The sequence below is a fragment of the Leucopleurus acutus genome (assembly GCF_964270905.1).
Source record: "Leucopleurus acutus genome assembly, chromosome: X".
NCBI lineage: Eukaryota > Metazoa > Chordata > Mammalia > Artiodactyla > Delphinidae > Leucopleurus > Leucopleurus acutus.
The window spans coordinates 59929095-59950198 of NC_139148.1; the positions used below are offsets into that span (position 1 = coordinate 59929095).

At 39.3% G+C, this 21104-nt stretch overlaps 1 protein-coding gene across 1 annotated transcript in view; it reads left to right on the forward strand.

The window, feature by feature from the left end:
• The window catches only part of KIF4A (kinesin family member 4A), a gene marked incomplete at its 3' end in the record, with an annotated part of 126465 nt that overhangs the window by 64599 nt on the left and 40762 nt on the right, over positions 1-21104 (forward strand). The window contains exons 10-15 of the mRNA XM_082864820.1: positions 6274-6406; positions 8111-8169; positions 8280-8385; positions 12971-13027; positions 14209-14394; positions 20764-20867. Of these exons, the coding sequence (XP_082720946.1) occupies positions 6274-6406; positions 8111-8169; positions 8280-8385; positions 12971-13027; positions 14209-14394; positions 20764-20867 (645 nt within the window). The remainder of the gene's footprint in view (positions 1-6273; positions 6407-8110; positions 8170-8279; positions 8386-12970; positions 13028-14208; positions 14395-20763; positions 20868-21104) is intronic.

Genomic DNA, 21104 nt, shown 5'->3' on the forward strand with positions numbered 1-21104 from the left:
CATTTGTCTCTAGGTATTTTTTGATTTCCTCTTTTATTTCTTCAGTGATCTCTTGGTTATGTAGTAATGTATTGTTTAGCCTCCATGTGTTTGTGTTTTTTACCTTTTTTCTCTGTAATTTATTTCTAATATGATTTCAGTTTTCTTAAATTTACCAAGGCTTGATTTGTGACCCAAGATGTGCTTTATCCTGGAAAATGTTCCATGTGCAATTGAGAAGAAAGTGTAGTCTGCTGTTTTTGGATGGAATGTCCTGAAAATATCAATTAAATCTATCTGGTTTATTGTGTCATTTAAAGCTTGTGTTTCCTTATTAATTTTCATTTTGGTTGATTTGTCAATTGGTGAAAGTGGGGTGTTAAAGTCCCCTACTATTATTGTGTTACTGTCGATTTCCCCTTTTATGGCTGTTAGCATTTGCCTTATGTATTGAAGTGCTCCTATGTTGCGTGCATAAATATTTACACTTGTTATATCTTCTTGGATTGATCCCTTGAACATTATGTAGCGTCCTTCTTTGTCTCTTGTAATAATCTTTATTTTAAAGTCTATTTTGTCTGATATGAGAATTGCTATTCCAGCTTTCTTTTGGTTTCCATTTTCATCGAATATCTTTTTCCATCCCCTCACTTTCAGTCTGTATGTGTCCCTAGGTCTGAAGGTGGTCTCTTGTAGACAGCATATATACGGGTCTTTTTTTTGCATCCATTCCACCAGTCTATGTCTTTTGGTTGGAGCATTTAATCCATTTATATTTAAGGTAATTATTGATATGTATGTTCCTATTACCATCTTCTTAATTGTTTTGTGTCTGTTATTGTAGGTCTTTTCCTTCTCTTGTGGTTTGTGCCTAGAGATGTTCCTTTAGGATTTGCTGTAAAGCTGGTTTGGTGATGCTGAATTCTCTTAGCTTTTGCTTGTCTGTAAAGGTTTTAATTTCTCTGTCGAATCTGAATGAAATCCTTGCTGGGTACAGTAATCTTGGTTGTAGGTTTTTCCCTTTCATCACTTTAAATATGTCCTGCCACTCCCTTCTGGCTTGCAGAGTTTCTGCTGAAGGATCAGCTGGTAACCTTATGGGGATTCCCTTGTATGTTATTTGTTTCTTTTCCCTTGCTGCTTTTAATGTTTTTTCTTTTTATTTAATATTTGATAGTTTGATTAATATGTGCCTTGGCATGTTTCTCATTGGATTTTTCCTCTGTGGGACTCTCTATGCTTCCTGGACTTGATTGACTATTTCCTTTCCCATATTAGGGAAGTTTTCAACTATAATCTCTTCAAATATTTTCTCAATCCCTTTCTTTTTCTCTTCTTCTTCTGGGACCCCTGTAATTTGAATGTTGGTATGTTTAATGTTGTCCCAGCGGTCTCTAAGACTGTCCTCAATTCTTTTCATCCTTTTTTCTTTATTCTGCTCTGTGGTAGTTATTTCCACTATTTTATCTTCCAGGTCACTTATCTGTTCTTCTACCTCAGTTATTCTGCTATTGATTCCTTCTAGAAATTTTTTTAAAATATAAATTTATTTATTTTTGGCTGCCTGGGTCTTCGTTGCTGCACACGGGCTTTCTGTAGTTGTGGCGAGCAGGGGTTACTCTTTGTTGCGGTGCCAGGCTTCTCATTGCAGTGTCTTCTCTTGTTGCGGAACACAGGCTCTAGGTGCACGGGCTTCAGTAGTTGTGGCACGCAGGCTCAGTAGTTGTGGCTCATGGGCTCTAGAGCTCATGCTCAGCAGTTGTGGCGCACGGGCTTAATTGCTCCGCAGCATGTGGGATCTTCCCAGACCAGGGCTCGAACCTGTGTCCCCTGCCTTGGCAGGCGGATTCTTAACCACTGCACCATCAGGGAAGCCCCTAGAGAATTTTTAATTTCATTTTTTGTGTTGTTCGTCATCGTTTGTTTGCTCTTTAGTTCTTCTACGTCCTCGTTAAACGTTTCTTGTATTTTCTCCATTCTGTTTCCATGATTTTGGATCATCTTTACTATCCTTACTCTGAATTCTTTTTCAGGTAGACTGTCTTTTTCCTCTTCATTTGTTTGGTCTGGTGGGTTTTTACCTTGCTCCTTCATCTGCTGCTTGTTTCTCTGTCTTCTCATTTTGCTTAACTTACTGTGTTTGGGGTCTTTTTGCAGGCTGCCGGTTTGTAGTTCCCGTTGTTTTTGGTGTCTGCCCCCAGTGGTTAAGGTTTGTTCAGTGGGTTGTGTAGGTTTCCTGGTGGAAGGAACTGGTGCCTGTGTTCTGGTGGATGAGGTTGGATCTTGTCTTTCTGATGGGCAGGATTGCATCTTGTGGTGTGTTTTGGAGTGTCTGTGAACTTAGTATGATTTTAGGCAACCTCTCTGCTAATGGGTGGGGTTGTGTTCCTGTCTTGCTAGTTGTTTGGCATGGGATATCCAGCACTGGAGCTTGCTGGTTGTTGAGTGGAGCTGGGTCTTAGCATTGGGACAGAGATCTCTTGGAGAGCTCGTGCCAATTGATATTACGAGGTCTCTGGTGGTCCAGTGTCCTGAACTCAGCTCTCCCACCTCAGAGGCTCAGGCCTGACACCCAGCCGGAGCACCCAGACCCTGTTAGCCACACGGCTGGAGTGCCTTTAGAATTGGGGAAGCTGGCCTGCAGTGGCTCTCCTTCTGCACTGCACATTAGAATCAGCTGCTCCTTCCTTGTTTTGCCCCAAAGGCAGTGTTCCACAGGGAAAAACAGTGGCCTTGAAAATAGTCACAGCTCTGAGATGACCTTTTTTTTCCCCTTTGTGCTTAGTTGGGATTCACTTGCTCACAGGGGCCATGTGCAGAGGCCTCTCACCTGGCTCTTCTGACTGGAGTTCCTAGTGCGGAATGGCTGCCACCAACACCTCATCTCAGGCGGGCCAAAAAATTACTCTTTATGTAGTAAAAAGTTTATCCATCATTTTTTTATTGCCTCCAGACTTTTTAGCCTCTAGATTTATTGAGATATAATTTACATACCATTAAATTAACTAATTTTAAGTGTACAATTCAATGGTTTTTAGTAAACTTACAGAGTTGTACAACTATCACCACAATCCAATTTTGGAACATTTCCATCACCCCAGAAAGATCCCTTGTGCCCATTTGCACTCACTTCTGTTCCCACTCCCAGCCCCAGGCAATCACTAATCTGCTGTCTTTTTCTACACAATTTGCCTATTGTGGACATTACATGTATGTGGAATCTTACATGTATTGTGTATTGTGGACTTTTTGTCTGGCTTCTTTCATCTATAATGTTTCTGAGGTGATCAGTACTTCATTCCTTTTCATTGCTAAATAGTATTCCATTGTCTGGGTATACCACATTTTGTCTATCCATTTACCAGTTCATGGACTTTTGGGTTGTTTCAACTTTGTGAATATTATGAATTATGCTTCCATGAATATTCACTTGCAAGTTTTTGTATGGACATATGTTTTTTATTGGGTAGATACCTAGAAGTGGAATTTCTGGGTCGTATGTTTAACTTTTAAAGAAACTGCCAAACTTTTCCAAAGTCGCTACACTGTTTACATTCTCCTCATGTTTCTGGATTTTGCTTCATAGTTAAGAAACTTTCTCTATGCCAAGATTAAAGAGGAAATCACCCATGTTTTCTTCTAGTACTTGTGTTGGTTTTATTATTTACATTTCATTTTTCCATTTGGAGTTTATACTTGTGTTTGGTGTGGACCTATTTTCTTTTAATATCCTTATTTTCAATAACTCAATCATTTTTTCTGATTATAAAAGTGATACCTTGCTTCTTATAGAACATTTAGAAAAGTATAAAGAATAAATCTTAAAATTTGTCATAGTTTTATCACCCAGAAATGACTGCCCTTCTCTTTGTAACTCTCCCTCTTTGGGTCATTTAATCTTGGTTTCCTGATAATATTTTTAAAATGTTGGATAAAGGAACTGAGGAAAGCTTGGATCTCTTAAAGGGTCTCCTAAAGACCTGTTCTAGTATAGCCAGTTTAGAAGCAATTGACCCATCTTTTCTTTCAATTTGGCACAGACCTGTTTCATGTAAGACAAGACTAATGAAAACCATTCCAGACTTCCAACTACCTAGAATATCCTATAGGATATAGTTTTAGCTACAAAAGTAACAGATTCTAAGAAACAGTTGATGAATGAAACAATGTAACTCAATTGTTCAATGTTTTACAGAGAAATAAAATGCTACTTTTCTCAAAAATGTATATTTATATCTTTAGAGACATTTCTTAAGGCTTTTTACAAAATGTACAGTTTATATACATGATTTTTTTTTGCTTTTTTCCTTAGGTTATATTCTTTTCTTTGTGAATGTGTGTCATTGAAGCTTTTGTATAGATTTTCTGCACGTGTTTGTCAATTTTCACATGCTCAACTGAGGAATCCTACTAGCATTGGCAATTAAATAGCATCTGAAAGAGGAAACATTGGTTTACATTGTATTTTCCCCGGTTTAGAGAAACCTTGGAAATTTTTAGAGGAAAAAAACTTGAGTTAAAAGTATCATTACTTTGGAGCTTGTCAACTTGCATGAATGATGCATGGAAGTTTTCAGTTTAATAACAATAAAGAAATCAGAGCAATCTAAACTAACACTAAATTTACTCATAGTTTATTTTTATAATCCACAATTGAACATTCCTTCATAAGAGTTCTAGTAAATTCTCAAGAGTGTAATGAAACCCTATGGTGTGGCCTTGCTCTTAACTTTTGATAAAGAACATGCTAAGATCTTCTATAAGACTTCATGGAAATCTTAAACTGGGTGAGAGGGCATCTGTTCCTGAAATCCTTTTCTGTCCTTTCTTGAGATTGAGAACAGCTGTTCCCTGTCCTTTTTTTCTCTTTATTATATCCTTGACAACTATTCATTTTCCCCTTCCGTTTCCTTCAGATCAAATCTTCATATTTCTTCTGATCTTTTTTTGCCAGTCCTATTTTCTAGTCTTTTGAGCAATTAATCCCAGTGGATTACAAAAAAAGCAAATCAAAACTGCTTCTTATTGATCTGTTTCAGTAGTCTGGAACTGATAGCAAGTGATCTGCATAAATGCCAAACCTTCTTTGAAGCTATTTCTGTCCCTTCCACTCCTATTTGAAATGAATACTATTGTTGCCACCACCCACTCTAAGACATTAAAAATTGATAGACAAATGAACAGGAGGCTGTGGGTCATCAGTTTGAAGGGAGGCAAGCATTTAGAAGGGAGCACTTGTTTATGGAGAGTTGTGAAATGTGTTCTTAGTGGCCACAGGTCATCATTTCAACTTTTTCACTCCTTAAATGCTATTTCCCTAACTTTACAGCAAATAGGTAATTGACTTATGTTGATTAGCTTAAATTTTGACCCTTAGCAGTGTCACTTCTACCTCCTCCATACCTCTTCCTTCTCTAGTTCCCTAATCTTTAATGAGGGATTGAGAATGAGAAGCGGGAGAGAACATGTATCTTAGCTATTAGTTAGCCTTTACTTCTTACCTACATAGCATACATAGAAAGATCTTAAACCAAGATCCTAAACCTAGAGGTTAGTCATTCTTGTTGCAACCATTTCTTGCTCTGAATTATTACCTTCCTCCAAACCATTAATTTAAAGTAGTTCAGGCATACATTTTTATTTATCCAATATACTACCTGGCTGGAAGTATACATTGGAATGAACGCTTTTTCTAGACTTCTGGGGGGTAATTTTAAACCAATTCCACCCTAAGGCCTATGGGATATATATTTTTATCCACCTTTGATATAACTGTTATCAATCGGGAACTTTTCTTTTCTTTTTTTTTTTTGGTTGCATTGGGTCTTCACTGCTGTGCATGGGCTTTTCTCTAGTTGTGGCAAGCGAGGGCTACTGTTCATTGCAGTGCATGGGCCTCTCATTGCGGTGGCTTCTCTTGTTGCGGAGCACAGGCTCTAGGCATGCAGGCTTCAGTAGTTGCAGCACACAGGCTCAGTAGTTGCGTCACACAGGCCCTAAAGTACGCGAGCTTCAGTAGTTGCAGTGCGTGGGCTCAGTAGCTGTGGCACGTGGGCTCTAGGGCATGCAGGCTTCAGTAGTTGTGGCACGCGGGCTCAGTAGTTGTGGCTCGCAGGCTCTAGAGTGCAGACTCAGTAGTTGTGGCACATTGGCTTAGTCGCTCCGCGGCATGTGGGATCTTCCTGGACCAGGGATCGAACCTGCGTCCCCTGCATTGGCAGGCATATTCTTAACCACTGTGCTACCAGGGAAGTCCACAAGTACTTTTCTAATATGTTACTTTCTTTGTCTTAGTGTGGAACCATCAGAGAATCTACAATCCCTAATGGAGAAGAATCAGTCACTGGTAGAGGAGAATGAAAAATTAAGTCGTGGTCTAAGTGAGGCTGCTGGTCAGACAGCCCAGATGTTGGAGAGGATCATTTTGGTGAGGCTTCAAGACTAAACTACTACCAGTCTGGACATTTACTAACTTTAGTTTCTGAAATACTTAACATGCTTCTCATTATGAGAGACAAGTTACATGGAAAGAAATGAATTAATATTACCATATCCTCCCTGAAGCCCCCTCCAGGGAAAATCCAAGAACGTTTAATGAAACATACAGAAAAATTGAAAGACTTATACCGTGAACACATATATATCTACCACAAAGAATCTACATGAAGCCCATTTTAAAATGGATTTGTTCTAAAATATCAGAGAGGAAAGAACCAGGTCCTTCTGTCACCTTAAGTTCTGCCTAATCATCCATAATACCAAGTAATTCTCCTCACTAAGATTTTAGTTCCTTTCTATCTCCCTTCCCGTAATGTCACATTTCATATCCCATCCTAACAGCTGCCATGGAGAGAGAAAACATCTGGAAAATTAATTTTAACTCCTTTTACATATGGTTAATTTTCAAATAGTGGATCACTATGTAACTGACTACACCAGTTCTGTGTCCTACTACATGTGTGATAGTACCCTCCTGGATCAGTGTGTGCGGGCTCTGTCACTAACATTGTTCTACTAGTCTAAATACAACTCAATATTTGATAGCACAGCGATTGCCAGAAGTAAAAATGAGTTTCCACCAAAATGTAATAGACCATCTGTAATTTATACACCTTCACGAATCAGTGTACTCCAGTCAAGGAAGAGTAACCTGCTTAAAGATTTCTTTAAAGGGGGCCAAATCCTAGGTCCATTGTAATGTCCATTACTAGCAGAAGGGTGAAAATGGGATCTAGGGGATTTTTTTATATACAGTTTTCTATCTCCAGTGCTACATTTTATGTCTTTGAAGTAACTCTAGAAGCTGTGCTTCACATGTGAGTGTGGCTCACATAACAGACAGTACTTGTTATTCTAGCCGTGTACCCATCTGACCTTTATAAAGTTGTTACAATGGCTGCCCAATAGGTTTATTGTTTGATGTCTTGTCAGAACTTCGTAACGAGCACAACAGTTTTGTCCTATATAAACTGTCCTTCCCAAATCTGTTGCAGCATCCAGCATGTTACAGATACTGTGACTGAAATAAAATGGAAAATATCAGTAACCCTTCCCAAAATGTAGCTGCCTCTCTGCCATTTCTTCTTCTCTGCCATCATTCTTATGCCTCATCTTTTTCTTGCTTTCTTTTGCTAAAACTAGTCTACCATATAACATAGTGTAACTTGAAAAAACCCTCAGCTCATATTCAATGTGAGGCCCTTTTATGTTTTAAATGTCCTTATGGTGGGGCTAGGGAACAGTGTAGTGTAGGAGGCAGTTTTAAAGCAAGTGGGTTTTTTGCAAACAGCAGGGCGTAGCATGCCAGGAAGTATTGCTTTTTCCCCCAGTTGCAAAGTTCTCTATGGAATTAAGGCTTCACGCTCCACCCTATAGTCTGAGCTTCATGGCAAGCATAAGACCCAGCTGCTTGGATGCTATTTTTAGTAGCTCATGTTGACTGAAGGGCTAATTTCCATGACTGTTAAAAAACACATTTCTTGCTAAATAACCAAAGTCCACTAAATCCTCTATTACAGCAAAGGAGTTAGCCTCTCTACCTAGGTTTTAATCCATAGGACCAGAAGAGAGGGCCTAATTAGGTGAGGCTGTCAGGCAGTGCCACTGATGATCTCCTGGGTCTTTGTTGCAGACAGAACAAGCGAATGAAAAAATGAACGCCAAGCTAGAAGAGCTCAGGAAGCATGCAGCGTAAGTTTCCTACCAGATATTTGTGACCTATACCACCTTAGTACATAATCACGGACCCACTGGCCTTTGCAGTATGATTAACCCTTGGGTTCCTTTGCTTGAATTTTCAGCTGCAAAGTGGATCTTCAAAAGCTAGTGGAGACTTTGGAAGACCAAGAATTAAAAGAAAATGTAGAGATGATTCGTAACCTGCAGCAAGTGATTACCCAGCTATCGGTAAGCCAAGTAGGGACAGTGTAAACAGGCATATTGCTTTCGTTTGTTTCTCTTGATGCATATAAACATGTCTAACTCTGCACCTTTTGCTGAAACAACTAGATTGTGAGCTGTTTGAGGACAAAGATGATGGATCATTGGATATGACCTGAATATTGAATTAGTTAAATCAAAACCACTCATAGATTACACGTGCAGTGGCACATTAATATTTCAGTATTCTAATCAAACACTGGAAGCAGCAACACTGGTGCAAAATTGCCTGGGTAGCATGAGCAGCAGTCATTGATTTGCTGTCTTTTCGGTGTAGGCTAACTTAGTAAGAGGCCTTATACCATACCCCAATTTTAAATAAGCTGGGTTCTGACAGATAGCATAGAGCCTCCAGGGAATACCGTAGCTCTCTTTTATAACCAGTAATAAATTAGTTTGAACGATCATTCCACTATAAGTTCACATTTTTATTTATAGAACTAGTATAGTAGTTGTGGGTGGGTTTTGTTGGGAGGGTGGTTGTTTGTTGTTTTTCCCAGAAGAAACATTCTTACAGTCCTACCATCCTAAAAGCCTCTTTTTATTTTTGGTGTTCCTTCTCTATCCTAGTACTTAAGCATAGATATTTTTTTGAAAAATTGAAATCATATTATGTTATGGGGTCATGGTTGGTAAAGGGGTTATGGTTTGTTTTGTTCCATCTGTACCCTCTTGTTTGTTATTCTGAAGCAGTAATGTGTATGTAAGTGCCTGGTAGTAATTCCTAGGTCTGAAACAGAGGTTTTAATTTTACCAGAACAGTGATTCTCTACCCCGGGTCTTGCCCAGTGTTTTCTAGAGTTGTCAAAAGGTTATCACAAAATCATCCGCATCTCTATTTTACTCTTAAAGAGTCAGTGAAAAAAATACCATACAATATTGTAAGGGGAATGGTTAGGATGGCCAGTTCAAGAAATTAAATGAGTAAACTTCCAAAAGACTAGAAAGCAGTGTTTTAGAATAAGTAGTACTGTACAAAATTATTACAGGTAGTCCAAGATGACAGTTCATTTTCCTAACAAACAGGCCATAGTAATTGAGAATCTGAGCTCCAAAGCCAGACAAACCCTGGTTTGAATCCCATTCTGCTACTCACTAGCTGTGTAACCTTGCTAAGTACTATATTGATATTGAAAGAAAATAATCCAAGTGACTCAAATCGAGGTTAAAGGCATTATTCAGCTGATGTACTCAGGGATCACCTGAACTCCAAATAACTCCCCGAGTTGAAATAGGATTGGAGTTTCATACAGTGAGAAGGGAGGGGTGTGATTCCTTGTGGTTTGTCTCAGTTGGCAGTTTTTGTTGTTAATTGCTGTGAATCTTTTGGTTGGAGGATGCTCCAGTTTTCATGCTTCTTGCTCAAAAACACTGGTGCAATCCCATCCTGATAAATGTCCAATTATTTTCAAGAGTTGTTCTTGCAAGCCTTGTTGTTTGTCAGTTTGCCAAGGTTCACAGGTCGGAGAGGTGGCAAAAAACCCTCTCTCATGTCTGTTTTAATCCTCTTACATTAGCAATATGAGCAAAGTGTGGTGGGAGCCCAAAGGAAGGGGTGATTAACTGCCTAGAAAATTCAGGAAGAAAAAACTGGGTCCTAAAAAATGAATAGGACTTTGCCACACAGACAGAGGGGAAAGGACGATCTATATAGAGGAAAAGGTATATGCAAAAGCAAAGAGGTATGAATGTTTAGAACATGGTAAGAACTTCATTGTGGCTGAAGTATAGAATGTGTGCTAGAGAATGGCTATCCACAAGGTTAAATTTCACCATCTGTAATCGAGGTGAAGCATCTTATATATGAAAACTTTGTGTGAACTGCCTCAGAATTGAGATAATCTAGACTGCAGAACCCTACTGGAGCCAAATCTTATAAGATCAGAAAAGAGTAATCCAAGGCACCATTGTTCGTGGCCACCATACTGATCTTAAAGGATTCCACACCACCTCTTTGAGTCACATGGGAAAGATGAAGAAGGAAACTAATGGAACCAAGTTAACAATATAAGAGAAGGCATATCTTCAGTGAGGATCTGGCAGTATGACTGGTGCCTGGCATGACTGTGGAGGAAGTTGCTAGTGGTGGCTGGCTCAGAGGAACTCTAGAGAATTGCTGTGTCTGTCACTAAAATTCACTTGGCATGCGTAGCAGGAGGGTGCTAAAGATTGCCACAAGCTGATAAAGTCCCTGGCTTCCATCCACCATCATGGTCAGGTAGAGTAAAGCCTTTTACACTGGGCTCCTGCTGGACTTTTGAATCAGAGTTCTCTGTGTCTATTGTTTGGAGACCCTCCCAGCTACATATTTTTTTTGGAAATACACAACAATGTATCCTGTGGCTTTTACTGAGACTCACTACAGTGAAAGCAGAATGTTTTAAATGTAAGTGCTTGTGCCCTTCATTCTGGATTAAAACTATTTTTATTACAAGTGATGGTTGAACACCCTCTTTTCAGTTATGAAGGCAACCATTGTTCCTGGACCTTTCTCCTAGGGCTTTAAGTGCTAAACTGTACTATTTCTTCCTTTAGAATATAATTCAGTCAAACCTTGTTGCAGTTACCTGTGAGGAAATTCATGCAGTCCTTTCAGTTCCCACAAAATCAAATTTTTTTTGTTTTTACCCCTTTCTCCAAGACCAGTTCCATAAAAAGCTTTTTGCATGCCCAGTAATGCTATTGCCTACAGCCCACAAGCACAAACTTCATTTTGGAGGGTATTACTGGTTAATGTAGCTCAACGTACCTGTTCCCGTAGTAGTCCTGTTCCCCTGACCATCACCTTCAGCAAATCATGTCTTTTTATTACAAGAGGTTCTCTGTAGCTTTAGAATGAGGGAGAAAGGCTGTTAGATTGAAATAAATCCTATTGTTATATATTTACATTTAGGATTATAAAGGCATAAACCTGCCATGTTCATGTAGAACGTGTCACCAAAGCTTAAACCTTAGCATTGTGAAATTTCACTGGGCCAAAAGGTAAACCCACAGTAACAACATGTCTTCTTCAGGGCATGTTGAATCAGATCTACCTGGATCCTGACCCTCTGGAAGGTCCTAGAAAAAGTCTCCAAAAGCCAGTGTCATAGGCCCTACTAGTCTAGGATAGGTCTATAACTAGTCCTTTTACTGAGACTTACTGGGAGGGAGAAAAGGGTAACCATTAACCTATAATACATTGAAGTGCTCTGTTTTTTAAGAAGGATTTAGTATGTCCTGCCCTTGGAGAATCACCAGTAGTGTAAATCATGATGAGAAAGGATGTAGGAATACTGGGGCTTCCTTTGAATTCTCTTTGAGTCTCACTGGTTAGGAATTTCTGGGCAGAATAAGGGAAATGCTTTACAAACAGCATTTACTAAGGGCCTTTTTTTTTTTTTTTTTTTTGCCACACTGTGTGGCATGCGGGATCTTAGTTCCCCGACCAGAGATCGAACCCGTGCCCCCTGCACTGGGAGCATGGAGTCTTAACCACTGGACCACTAGGGAAGTTCCATTAAGGGCCTCTTTCACTTCTTGCCTTAAAGGTACTAAGATTCAAGTTTCAACAACTATGTAATGTTTCACTGGGCTGGTGCCGGGACTCCCTGTGCTAACCCTAAATTCTTTCCTTGCTATTGAGCCAATAGCTCTTTCATCTGTGACCTTAATCATGTGACATCCTGGAAATAATCCTTTCTTCCCAGGGCTTTTCAGAATCACTTAAACAGAAGTGGTAATCTTTATGTTGCAATGCCAAATAAAGCCTAAATTCCAGTGGGGAGAACAGAGCTTGCTCATATGAGAGCCTATAAATAAATTAGTCCTAATAAGTGGTTTTAGGTTTCCCTTTTAGGTGGTTGTTGTTCTAATGCTCAAGAAAGGAATGTGCCCTTCCCTGGGAGGGAATCAGTGCTTACCCTTTCCCTTCAACTAACCACTACCTCGAGTAGCTGCATATGATTGGTTCCTATGTATATGAGGGACAGAGTCTGAAGTGTGTCTGACTTAATGAGCACATTTTTCTGGGGCATTCACCTGTGGCGTTTATTTCCTTGTAGAGTGGGCTCTTGCTACCTTGACTGGATATAAGATAAAAATCAAAAATAATCCTTCATCCTATTCACTTTTCTGCTGCATTGCCTTTATTTGCTATGTCTGGTCTTAGGATGGTATGTCCATGAGAACTGGCTAGACCTGTACATTATAGAGGTAGACTTAGTGGTAAAAAACAGAAAAAGAAAGGGTAGAGTCTATAAAGTGGATTGAACTTTGGCCTGCTGGAATGGCTGTTTCACTCTAGCCCAGTGAACTCTGGCAGAGCAGGAGAGGTGCAATAAATATGTCAGTGGCCACATGACCCTATTTTTACGAAGACTGCACAATCAACCTTTATACAAAAGACAGACCCTTGAGAAATAGGAAGTGGAAACATGGTTGTTGGGGTATATGTGACTACAGAATTGGTCCAGCACCTTAAATGGTCTCTATATACACTTGAAAACAACTAAATAACCCATATAAAACCCATTAGTAAGCTCCTAAACTGAGATATCATTTCTCATTGCAGGATGAAACTGTTGCTTGTATGGCTGCAGCTATTGATACTGCAGTGGAACCAGAAGCGGTAAGTAATTGGCCCCTTTGTGTAGAACCAGGAGCTTTAACTGTGCCATTTCTTATGATTTATCACTCACCTGAGGAAGAGACTCCCTGATTGCTACCATCCTCCATAGAATGCCTTGGAAATCCAGAAATCTTGAGTGTAAAACTCAGTTAACTATAAAATCCCTAACTTGGATAGTATCTCTCTCTAATAGTATAACTGCTAAGCAAAGCTTCTCAGGGTTGCCACTTTCCATATTTGCAGTCTGGCTTACTGATTTCTTATTAGATGCTAGTATTCTGCATCAACTGTCTAGCACATTAAGACGAAGAAGGAAACAAATTAGGAAATTATGGCAAAGTCAAAAAAGCATTAGAGAAGAAATGGAAGAAAATTTTTTCTCAACATACGTTTCTGTGGATGCAGTGGTTAAGGGCTAAAAGAACCAAGGAAAATATTTTGAGCATTCAAGTTGCAAGAATAGATAAAATGTGTTAGATATTGGCTGAAGGCTATAGAGCAGAGTCAGAATGAAAGGATGGACAGTGGTTTGCTTGAGACAGCTTTTTCTCCCTAAAACAAATATATGTTGGTATTTTTTATATTCTGAAAGAAGAAAGATAGGAGGTAAATCAGGTGCCAGAGGTCAGCTCTGTGAGAATAAATGAAGCCTCTTCTCCATTTCCACCATTACCAAAGTGCCATTTCCAGAGCCCTCTCCTCTAATAAGGTGAAAGTAAGAAGTGTTGGCCAGGGCTTCCCTGGTGGCGCAGTGGTTGAGAGTCCGCCTACCGATGCAGGGGACACAGGTTTGTGCCCCAGTCTGGGAAGATCCCACATGCCGCGGAGCGGCTAGGCCCATGAGCCATGGCCGCTAAGCCTGCACGTCCGGAGCCAGTGCTCCGCAACGGGAGAGGCCACAACAGTGAGAGGCCCGAAACTTGGTTCACTCTAAAAGAATCAGTTAAAGGATATAAGAAATAAGGTTCTTGTGAGAGCAGAGAAATAGGTTAGCTCAATTTACTTCTGATGTTTAAAGCAAATGTTTGAGAAGCTACAGTTTTAAAAGAACAGAGGTACTTAAAAAAAAAAAGAACAGAGGTACTGATAATGGAGAAGTGGCTGTGAGACTTGATGAAACAGTGCCTAAGGAACTCCAATTGCTTTTTCCTCTCACAAATCATTATACTGATCTTTTCCAGCAAGTGGAAATCAGTCCAGGGAGCAGCAGGTCTTCTGATGGTTTCACCACTCAGCATGCTCTACGTCAAGCTCAGATGTCTAAGGAGCTGGTTGAGTTGAATAAAGCCCTTGCACTGAAAGAGGCCCTAGCCAAGAAAATGACTCAGAATGACAGCCAACTACAGCCTATCGAGTTCCAGTACCAGGTACAATATTTACTAGGGCACGTAATGTTCATGTCTACCATCTCTCTTTAGTAGTATGGGAAGAAAGCAGGCACACCGTTTTTGATGATGACAAGGCAACATAATGTGCATAGTACAACTGGAGTTGTACTGCTGGTTAAAAAAAGGATACATTCGGGCTTCCCTGGTGGCGCAGTGGTTGGGAGTCTGCCTGCCGATGCGGGGGACACGGGTTCGTGCCCCGGTCTGGGAGGATCACACATGCCGCGGAGCGGCTGGGCCCGTGAGCCATGGCCACTGAGCCTGCGCGTCCGGAGCCTGTGCTCCACAGCGGGAGAGGCCACAACTGTGAGAGGTGTGCATACCGCAAAAAAAAAAAAAAAAAAAAGGATACATTCAGTATAAAGAAACTGTAATTTTCTTTCATGTAATCTAATACCTTACTTATGCAACAGGTATTTAATAAATAGTTAGATAATGTTATAATAAATGTGGTCCCTACTTGTAGAGAAATTTTGTTCTAATAACTATGCTGGGATTCTAAGAAAGGTACATCTCTTAGTAGACAGTCTGGGTTATAGTGAGAATTATGAAGACACTTGTAGTGGATGTCACATGACTTGGCAAATGGCTAAACTGCTTTTCCTAGTGGTAGTCCTAAGTGGCCCTTGCTAATTAATAATCAGGTCTTTACTTAAAGACAAGTCTTGGGCTTTTAGGTTGTCCACAAGGTTACCCTTGCTCCAGACCTTATTTTCCCCTGTAGCCCGGTATTTCCCATCCACAAAGGGATGTTAGCAGAACTGGTAGGGGGAAGGGTGGATTGCTTTCCCATTCAGCTATATCCTATCATCCCCAAAGTCCTATATGCTGTTCTCGACAAATCCCTGTATTACTCATACATTTCTACCACCAGTTCCCCTAAGTTTTCAGAGTAAAAACAAGAAAAGTGTTTCTCCTAAATAATTTTCACTTTTTTTCCATAGGGCAGAAGTTGCTTCCAAAATAATAACTGAGTTGCCAATAGAGGTGTTATTTCCTTTTTGTTATCACAGTCTTAACTTTTTTTTTCAGTCTTAACTTTTTTGAAACTTATTTTTTATTTATGTCACACAAATGCATGTATATCATTTTTACAGGTCAAATAGTACAATGCTCAGAAAAATAAAAGCAATCTCCTGCCCTACTACCTTCTCTCCTATTCCCTAGGCTTATAGTTCAAGTTCTTTAAGCTGTTTCTTCTGACATTTACCTCCAGATTTCTAGATAAGAGTTGGTAGTATAATTATGTTACTTTAAAATTTTTGGACATTTTCAATTGACTTCCCACTATGGGAGATGGGAATATAGCTCTCTTATACATCCCCCCATGCACAGTGCCTCACCTCTATCTTTCAAAATGGTTATATCACACTTTTTGATTAAATGAATATTTAGTGTTTAAATTTTATGATTACGTAAGTTTTATAACTGAGCCACATAGTATACTATGATTCCATTTCCTTTCTTATACAGCCTTTTGCATTTCCTGAAGTTAATTTTGGGAGTTCCCTGGCGGTCCAGTGGTTGGGACTGGGGGCTTTCACTGCTGTGGGCCTGGGTCCAATCCCTGGTCGGGGAACTAAGATCCCTCAAGCCATGTAGCACGGCCAAAAATAATAATAATCATCACAATAGTAATAATAATCTCATTTTTTCATTTACTTAGTCTGCTATTTACCTGTCAATAATTTATCTCCAAACTTCTTAACAGAATTATAAAACTCCTCTCAGTAGTCAAACATACCAGGTAATTTATCAATCCATTTCTTTCTTGAAGACAACCCTCTTGGAATCTTTTGTTCTGGTTTGCTTTCTCTAGGCCTACTGCTCAGCCATCAGCCTGGGACCGTCGTCCTGGGAACCTGCTTCACTTCTCATCTCTGTATTGAAACCGATTCCATGTCTTCCTCATTCTTGGGCTACTCCTTTGTGTTGGTGGAGTACAACCCAAACAGCTTTCTGAGAAAGTGTACATGAAAGGAAAATGTTTTAAACCATTGCATGCCTGAAAATAGCTTTTTGTTGTTGTGGTGGTGGTGGTGGTGATGGTGGTGTTTCTTACACTTGTTAGTTTGGCTGGGTTTAGAATTCTACAGTGGAAATCGTTTTTCTTCAGAATTTTGAAGGCTTTGCTCCATGGTCTTCTATTTCCAATGTTGCTGTTTAGAAGTCCATTATAATTCCTGATTCTTTTTATTTGACCTGTATTTTCCTCCCCTCTGGCAACTTTCAGGATCTTTTCTTTATCCCCAAGTATTCTTTAATTTCACAATCATGTGCCTTGGTGTGGATCTGTTCTCACTTATTGTGCTTGCTGCTTGGTGGGTCCTTTCAATCTAGAAATTTGTATTCTTCTTTAGTGGGAAGTTTTCTTGTATTATTTCTTTAATAATGCCCACCTCTCTATTTTCTTTGTTTTTTCTTTTCTTTTTTTTAGTAAATTTATTTATTTTTTTGGCTGCATTGGGTCTTCGTTGCTGCACATGGGCTTCCTCTAGTTGCGGCGAGCAGGGGCTACTCTTCACTGTGGTGTGCGGGCTTCTCATTGCGGTGGCTTCTCTTGTTGTGGAGCACAGGCTCTAGGTGCGCGGGCTTCAGTAGTTGTGCACGCGGGCTCAGTAGTTGTGGCTCACAGGCTCTAGAGTGCAGTCTCAGTAGTTGTGGCGCACGGGCTTAGTTGCTCTGTGGCATGTGGGATCTTCCTGGACCAGGGATCGAACCCCCGTCCCCTGCATTGGCAGGCAGATTCTTAACCACTACGCCACCAGGGAAATCCCTGTTTTTTCTTTTCTTGCCCTCCTCTTAGTCAGATATTGGATCTCTTAGATTTAGTCTCTGCTTTTCTTATCTCCTTTCTCCCATTTTCTATTTCTTTGTCTTTTTATTCCATTCTCTGGGAGATTTCGTTGCACTCCTTCTGGTGAATTTTTTTATTTGTCTATTTCTAAGATTTTTTAAAATTCTCTAATTGTTCCTTTTTATAGCCTTCTCTTCTTTTTTTTCATGGATGCAGTGCTCATCTCTAAGGATAGAAATTAAATTTTGTTGAAGTTTTCTTCTTCCTGCCTTGCCTCTGTTTCGTTCAAATTCCCCTCTTTAGTGTGTTTGATTTGGTCTTTCATGTAAGAAGCTTTATTCAAATTTCCAGTGATCTTTGGTTGTCCATTCATATTTAACAGTGAGACACTAATAGCCAATAGGAAGTTCTGTATGCATAGGTTTCTCTGGGCTGGTCAGTTTCCAATAAAGAAATCTTTCATTCTCTTGCCTGGAGTTGTGTGGGGAGAGTAGTAATATGCCCTATTTCTGGTAACTCAGAGGAAATGAGGGAGTTGAAGTCTCTCAGAATATACAGACTTTTATTTAATTCCCTATCAGTAGTATGTTACTTTATCCCTGCCTTTTGTTGTGTCTGCTGCCTATGAGTCCAGCCTGTCAGGTTCAGCCTCTCCAGAGAGGAAACCTCTTCTCCTCTTTGTGGTGCTATGGTACAAATTAGCTTGTTACTTCTTGACATTTGTCCTATAGGAGTCATAGTTTAGCTTTTTCTACTCTAATTCAGTTACCACTTATCCAAAATATTTTCCTCATCCAAAAAAGTTTGTTTATATCTCTTGACTGCTCTCTTCATCCTTGTTGATTTATACCCTTTTGGGAGGTCATTTTAGTGGGTTTTCAGGAGAGAGCAAGTTAAATACATAGCTCAATCTTCCATACTAACAGGACATAAAATGCAGCCTTTTTTAGGTTGAACGTATTTTGGCCTCTCCAGGATATACGAAGGATTAACGATAAGGCTGAGAAATTATTCCTCTCTTCTTGTACTCTTTCCTAGAAACGCAGGGACATATGTTCCCCCAGTGTACTTCTAACCCTATGAGGGGGTGCTAGTAATGATCTATAGCTATAGCTGTAGTAAGATAACTTGTCCTTTTTTTCCCTTGGAATCAAATATGCTTGAGCTTCCAAACCTTTAAGTTAAAAGGAAATAAATTCTTAATGTTAACAGTACCTTTTAATCACATGTAAATGTCTCTCTTTTTCTAAGAAATAAAGGTAATTTTTTGTTCTAAACAATATTTTTCCTATCACTGTAAAGAATTGCTATAGAAAAATCTGAGGAGGTATAAGTTCTTGTTAGTGAAGACTACCATGAATTATAATAGCCCAGGAGTCAAAAATTTGAATAATTTCCCTTGTGGAGCCAGTGAGACTATTAACTGAATGTGGCATACATAATGAAGAGATACTATTTTTTTACCCATCCCATTGGTAAAAATTTTGAAGTGTAGCAATATCAAATGTTCACAAGGGTGCAGGGACATAAGTACTCTCATACATAGCTAACGAGAGTGTAAACTGGAATAACCACTTTGGGGGACAATTTGGCAGTATCTATTAAAATTGAAAATGTGTACCCCCATGACCCTGTAATTCCACTTGTCTCTACCCTAGAAAAACCTTGCACGTGTTCACAGAAGGCATGTACAAGAATGTTTCATTATGGCAACAAAAAGAATGAGATAGATCTGTATGCACTGATATAAATAAACCTCCAAGACCAAGTTTTAAAAAAAAGGCAAGTTACAGAATATTATCTACATATAATGTAACTCTGTTTATCTTTAACATATTTCAGTAAGTACACACATACACATATATATATGCACATGTGTGTGTATATATTATTTTAAAGTCTATTTATTTACATATATTATTATATATTCTAGGCATTTGCCACAATATACTTAGTAAATACACACACACACAGCATTTACATTTCTATGTAAATGTCTAGAATATGTACATGTCCATATACATAGTATGTAAGTGTCTAGGGAAAAAGTGTCTGGAAGATCTGGACCAAGCTGATGACAGTGGTTACTTCTGGAGAGAGGACTGGAATTTTGGCAGGGGTAAGGAAGTCAAGGGGACTTGCCCTTTATATGTATTATCTGGATTATTTTTTACAAGAATGTTTTCATGTGTTACTTCTATAAGTACACATACACACACACACACACACACACACACACACACACGTTATTGCCAGTTTAAATATACAGGGTATATAAAGCAGTGAGATTGGTTTCATTGATTAGATTGAAATGACTAAAAGTATACTTCATGGAAAATAGCTCTTGCCTATTTAGGTACAGCCCCACCTAACCTGCCTCTGCTTCTTTTTGTCATTTCAGTACTGGTCTAAGGCCCTCGTATAATCTTCTTGGCTACCAACCACTCATTCAGTCAGTTTCCTTTAATCTTTTTTTGGTTATGAGGACAGGAAGGAAACTGTTCATTGAGTTTTCCCAATCTTGGAAAAACTACCAAACTTCAGTTTCTAGAATTTGTTTTCTAAGTGCATGCAGAACTGCAGTTGCTATTGAATGCATACGTTTGAAAGTTCAGAATATAAGAATGTTTGTGCAGCTCTTTACAGTTTACAAAATATCTTTACTTTTTATCTTATTCAGTCTTCCCAACAACCCTGTGAGGTAGGTGGTGTTAGTTGTTTACATAGATAGGAAAACTCTCGGGGGTCCCCAAGACCACCCCCAGGTTCAATGATTCACCAGGAGGACTCACAGGACTCAGTGTAAGATTTATTACAGTGGAAGTATACAAAACAAAATCAGCAAAGGGAAAGAACACATGGGGCAAGGTCTGAAGGAAAACAGGTGCAAGCTCCCAAGAGTCTTCTTCTGATGGAGTCACATAGTATGTACTTAATTCCTCCAGCAATGGGTTTTGACAACATGTGTTGTCAAAATGTTGTCTATCAGGGAAGCTCCCCTGAGCCTAGGAGTCCAGGATTGTTAGCAGCAGTAATTCATGTAGGCATTCTCTGCCTAGCACATACCAAAATTCTAGACTCCCAGAAGGAAAGCATGTGTTCAGGATAAATCATACTATTTGCACAGTTTAGGCATAATGAGCCACTCTTATCAGTTAGGAGATGGTGGGAATCCTACCAAAATCCAAGATCCCAGACATGAGCCAAGGTCCAACTTGCAAGCCAGGTCTGTTTTTAGGATATCAGTCTCAGGCCTGCCACAGTAACTCTTGTTTGCATAGAAACTAAGACTAAAAGAGATGAAATGGCTTTCCTTAAGTTGTTTAGATAGGATGTGCTGGACTCAAGGTTTAAACCCAGGCCTTTGGATTCCAAGTTCATACTTTTCCCACTATATAATTTCATTCTCCATCAAATCAAGTACAAATGCTTTTAGTGTGCAATCGAAGTGGTAAAGTTGAATGCCTAGTTCCTTAAGACATGAGATGTTGAAGTGATTTTCTTGCTTTGCCTTTTAATGTTTTCTTTCTCTCGACCTATAACATTTCTAGGATAACATAAAAAACCTAGAATTGGAAGTCATCAATCTGCAAAAGGAAAAAGAAGAATTGGTTCTTGAACTTCAGACAGCAAAGAAGGATGTCAACCATGCCAAGTAAGAAAAAAGTCAATACTATTATTTCAAGTCCCAAACTGTGTATGAAAAGCCATAGACGAAACAGAGAAGTGAAAGAGCCATTTCCTGCCCCTACAGGATTTAAACCTAATTATGGAGAGGAGACCTAAAACAAAAGAAAAGCTAAGGAACTGAGATTTTAAATAACATCTCATGGTGACAGTAAAAGAATGCCATAACACAGCATATGATTAGCAGCCAAATAAATTTCTTAGG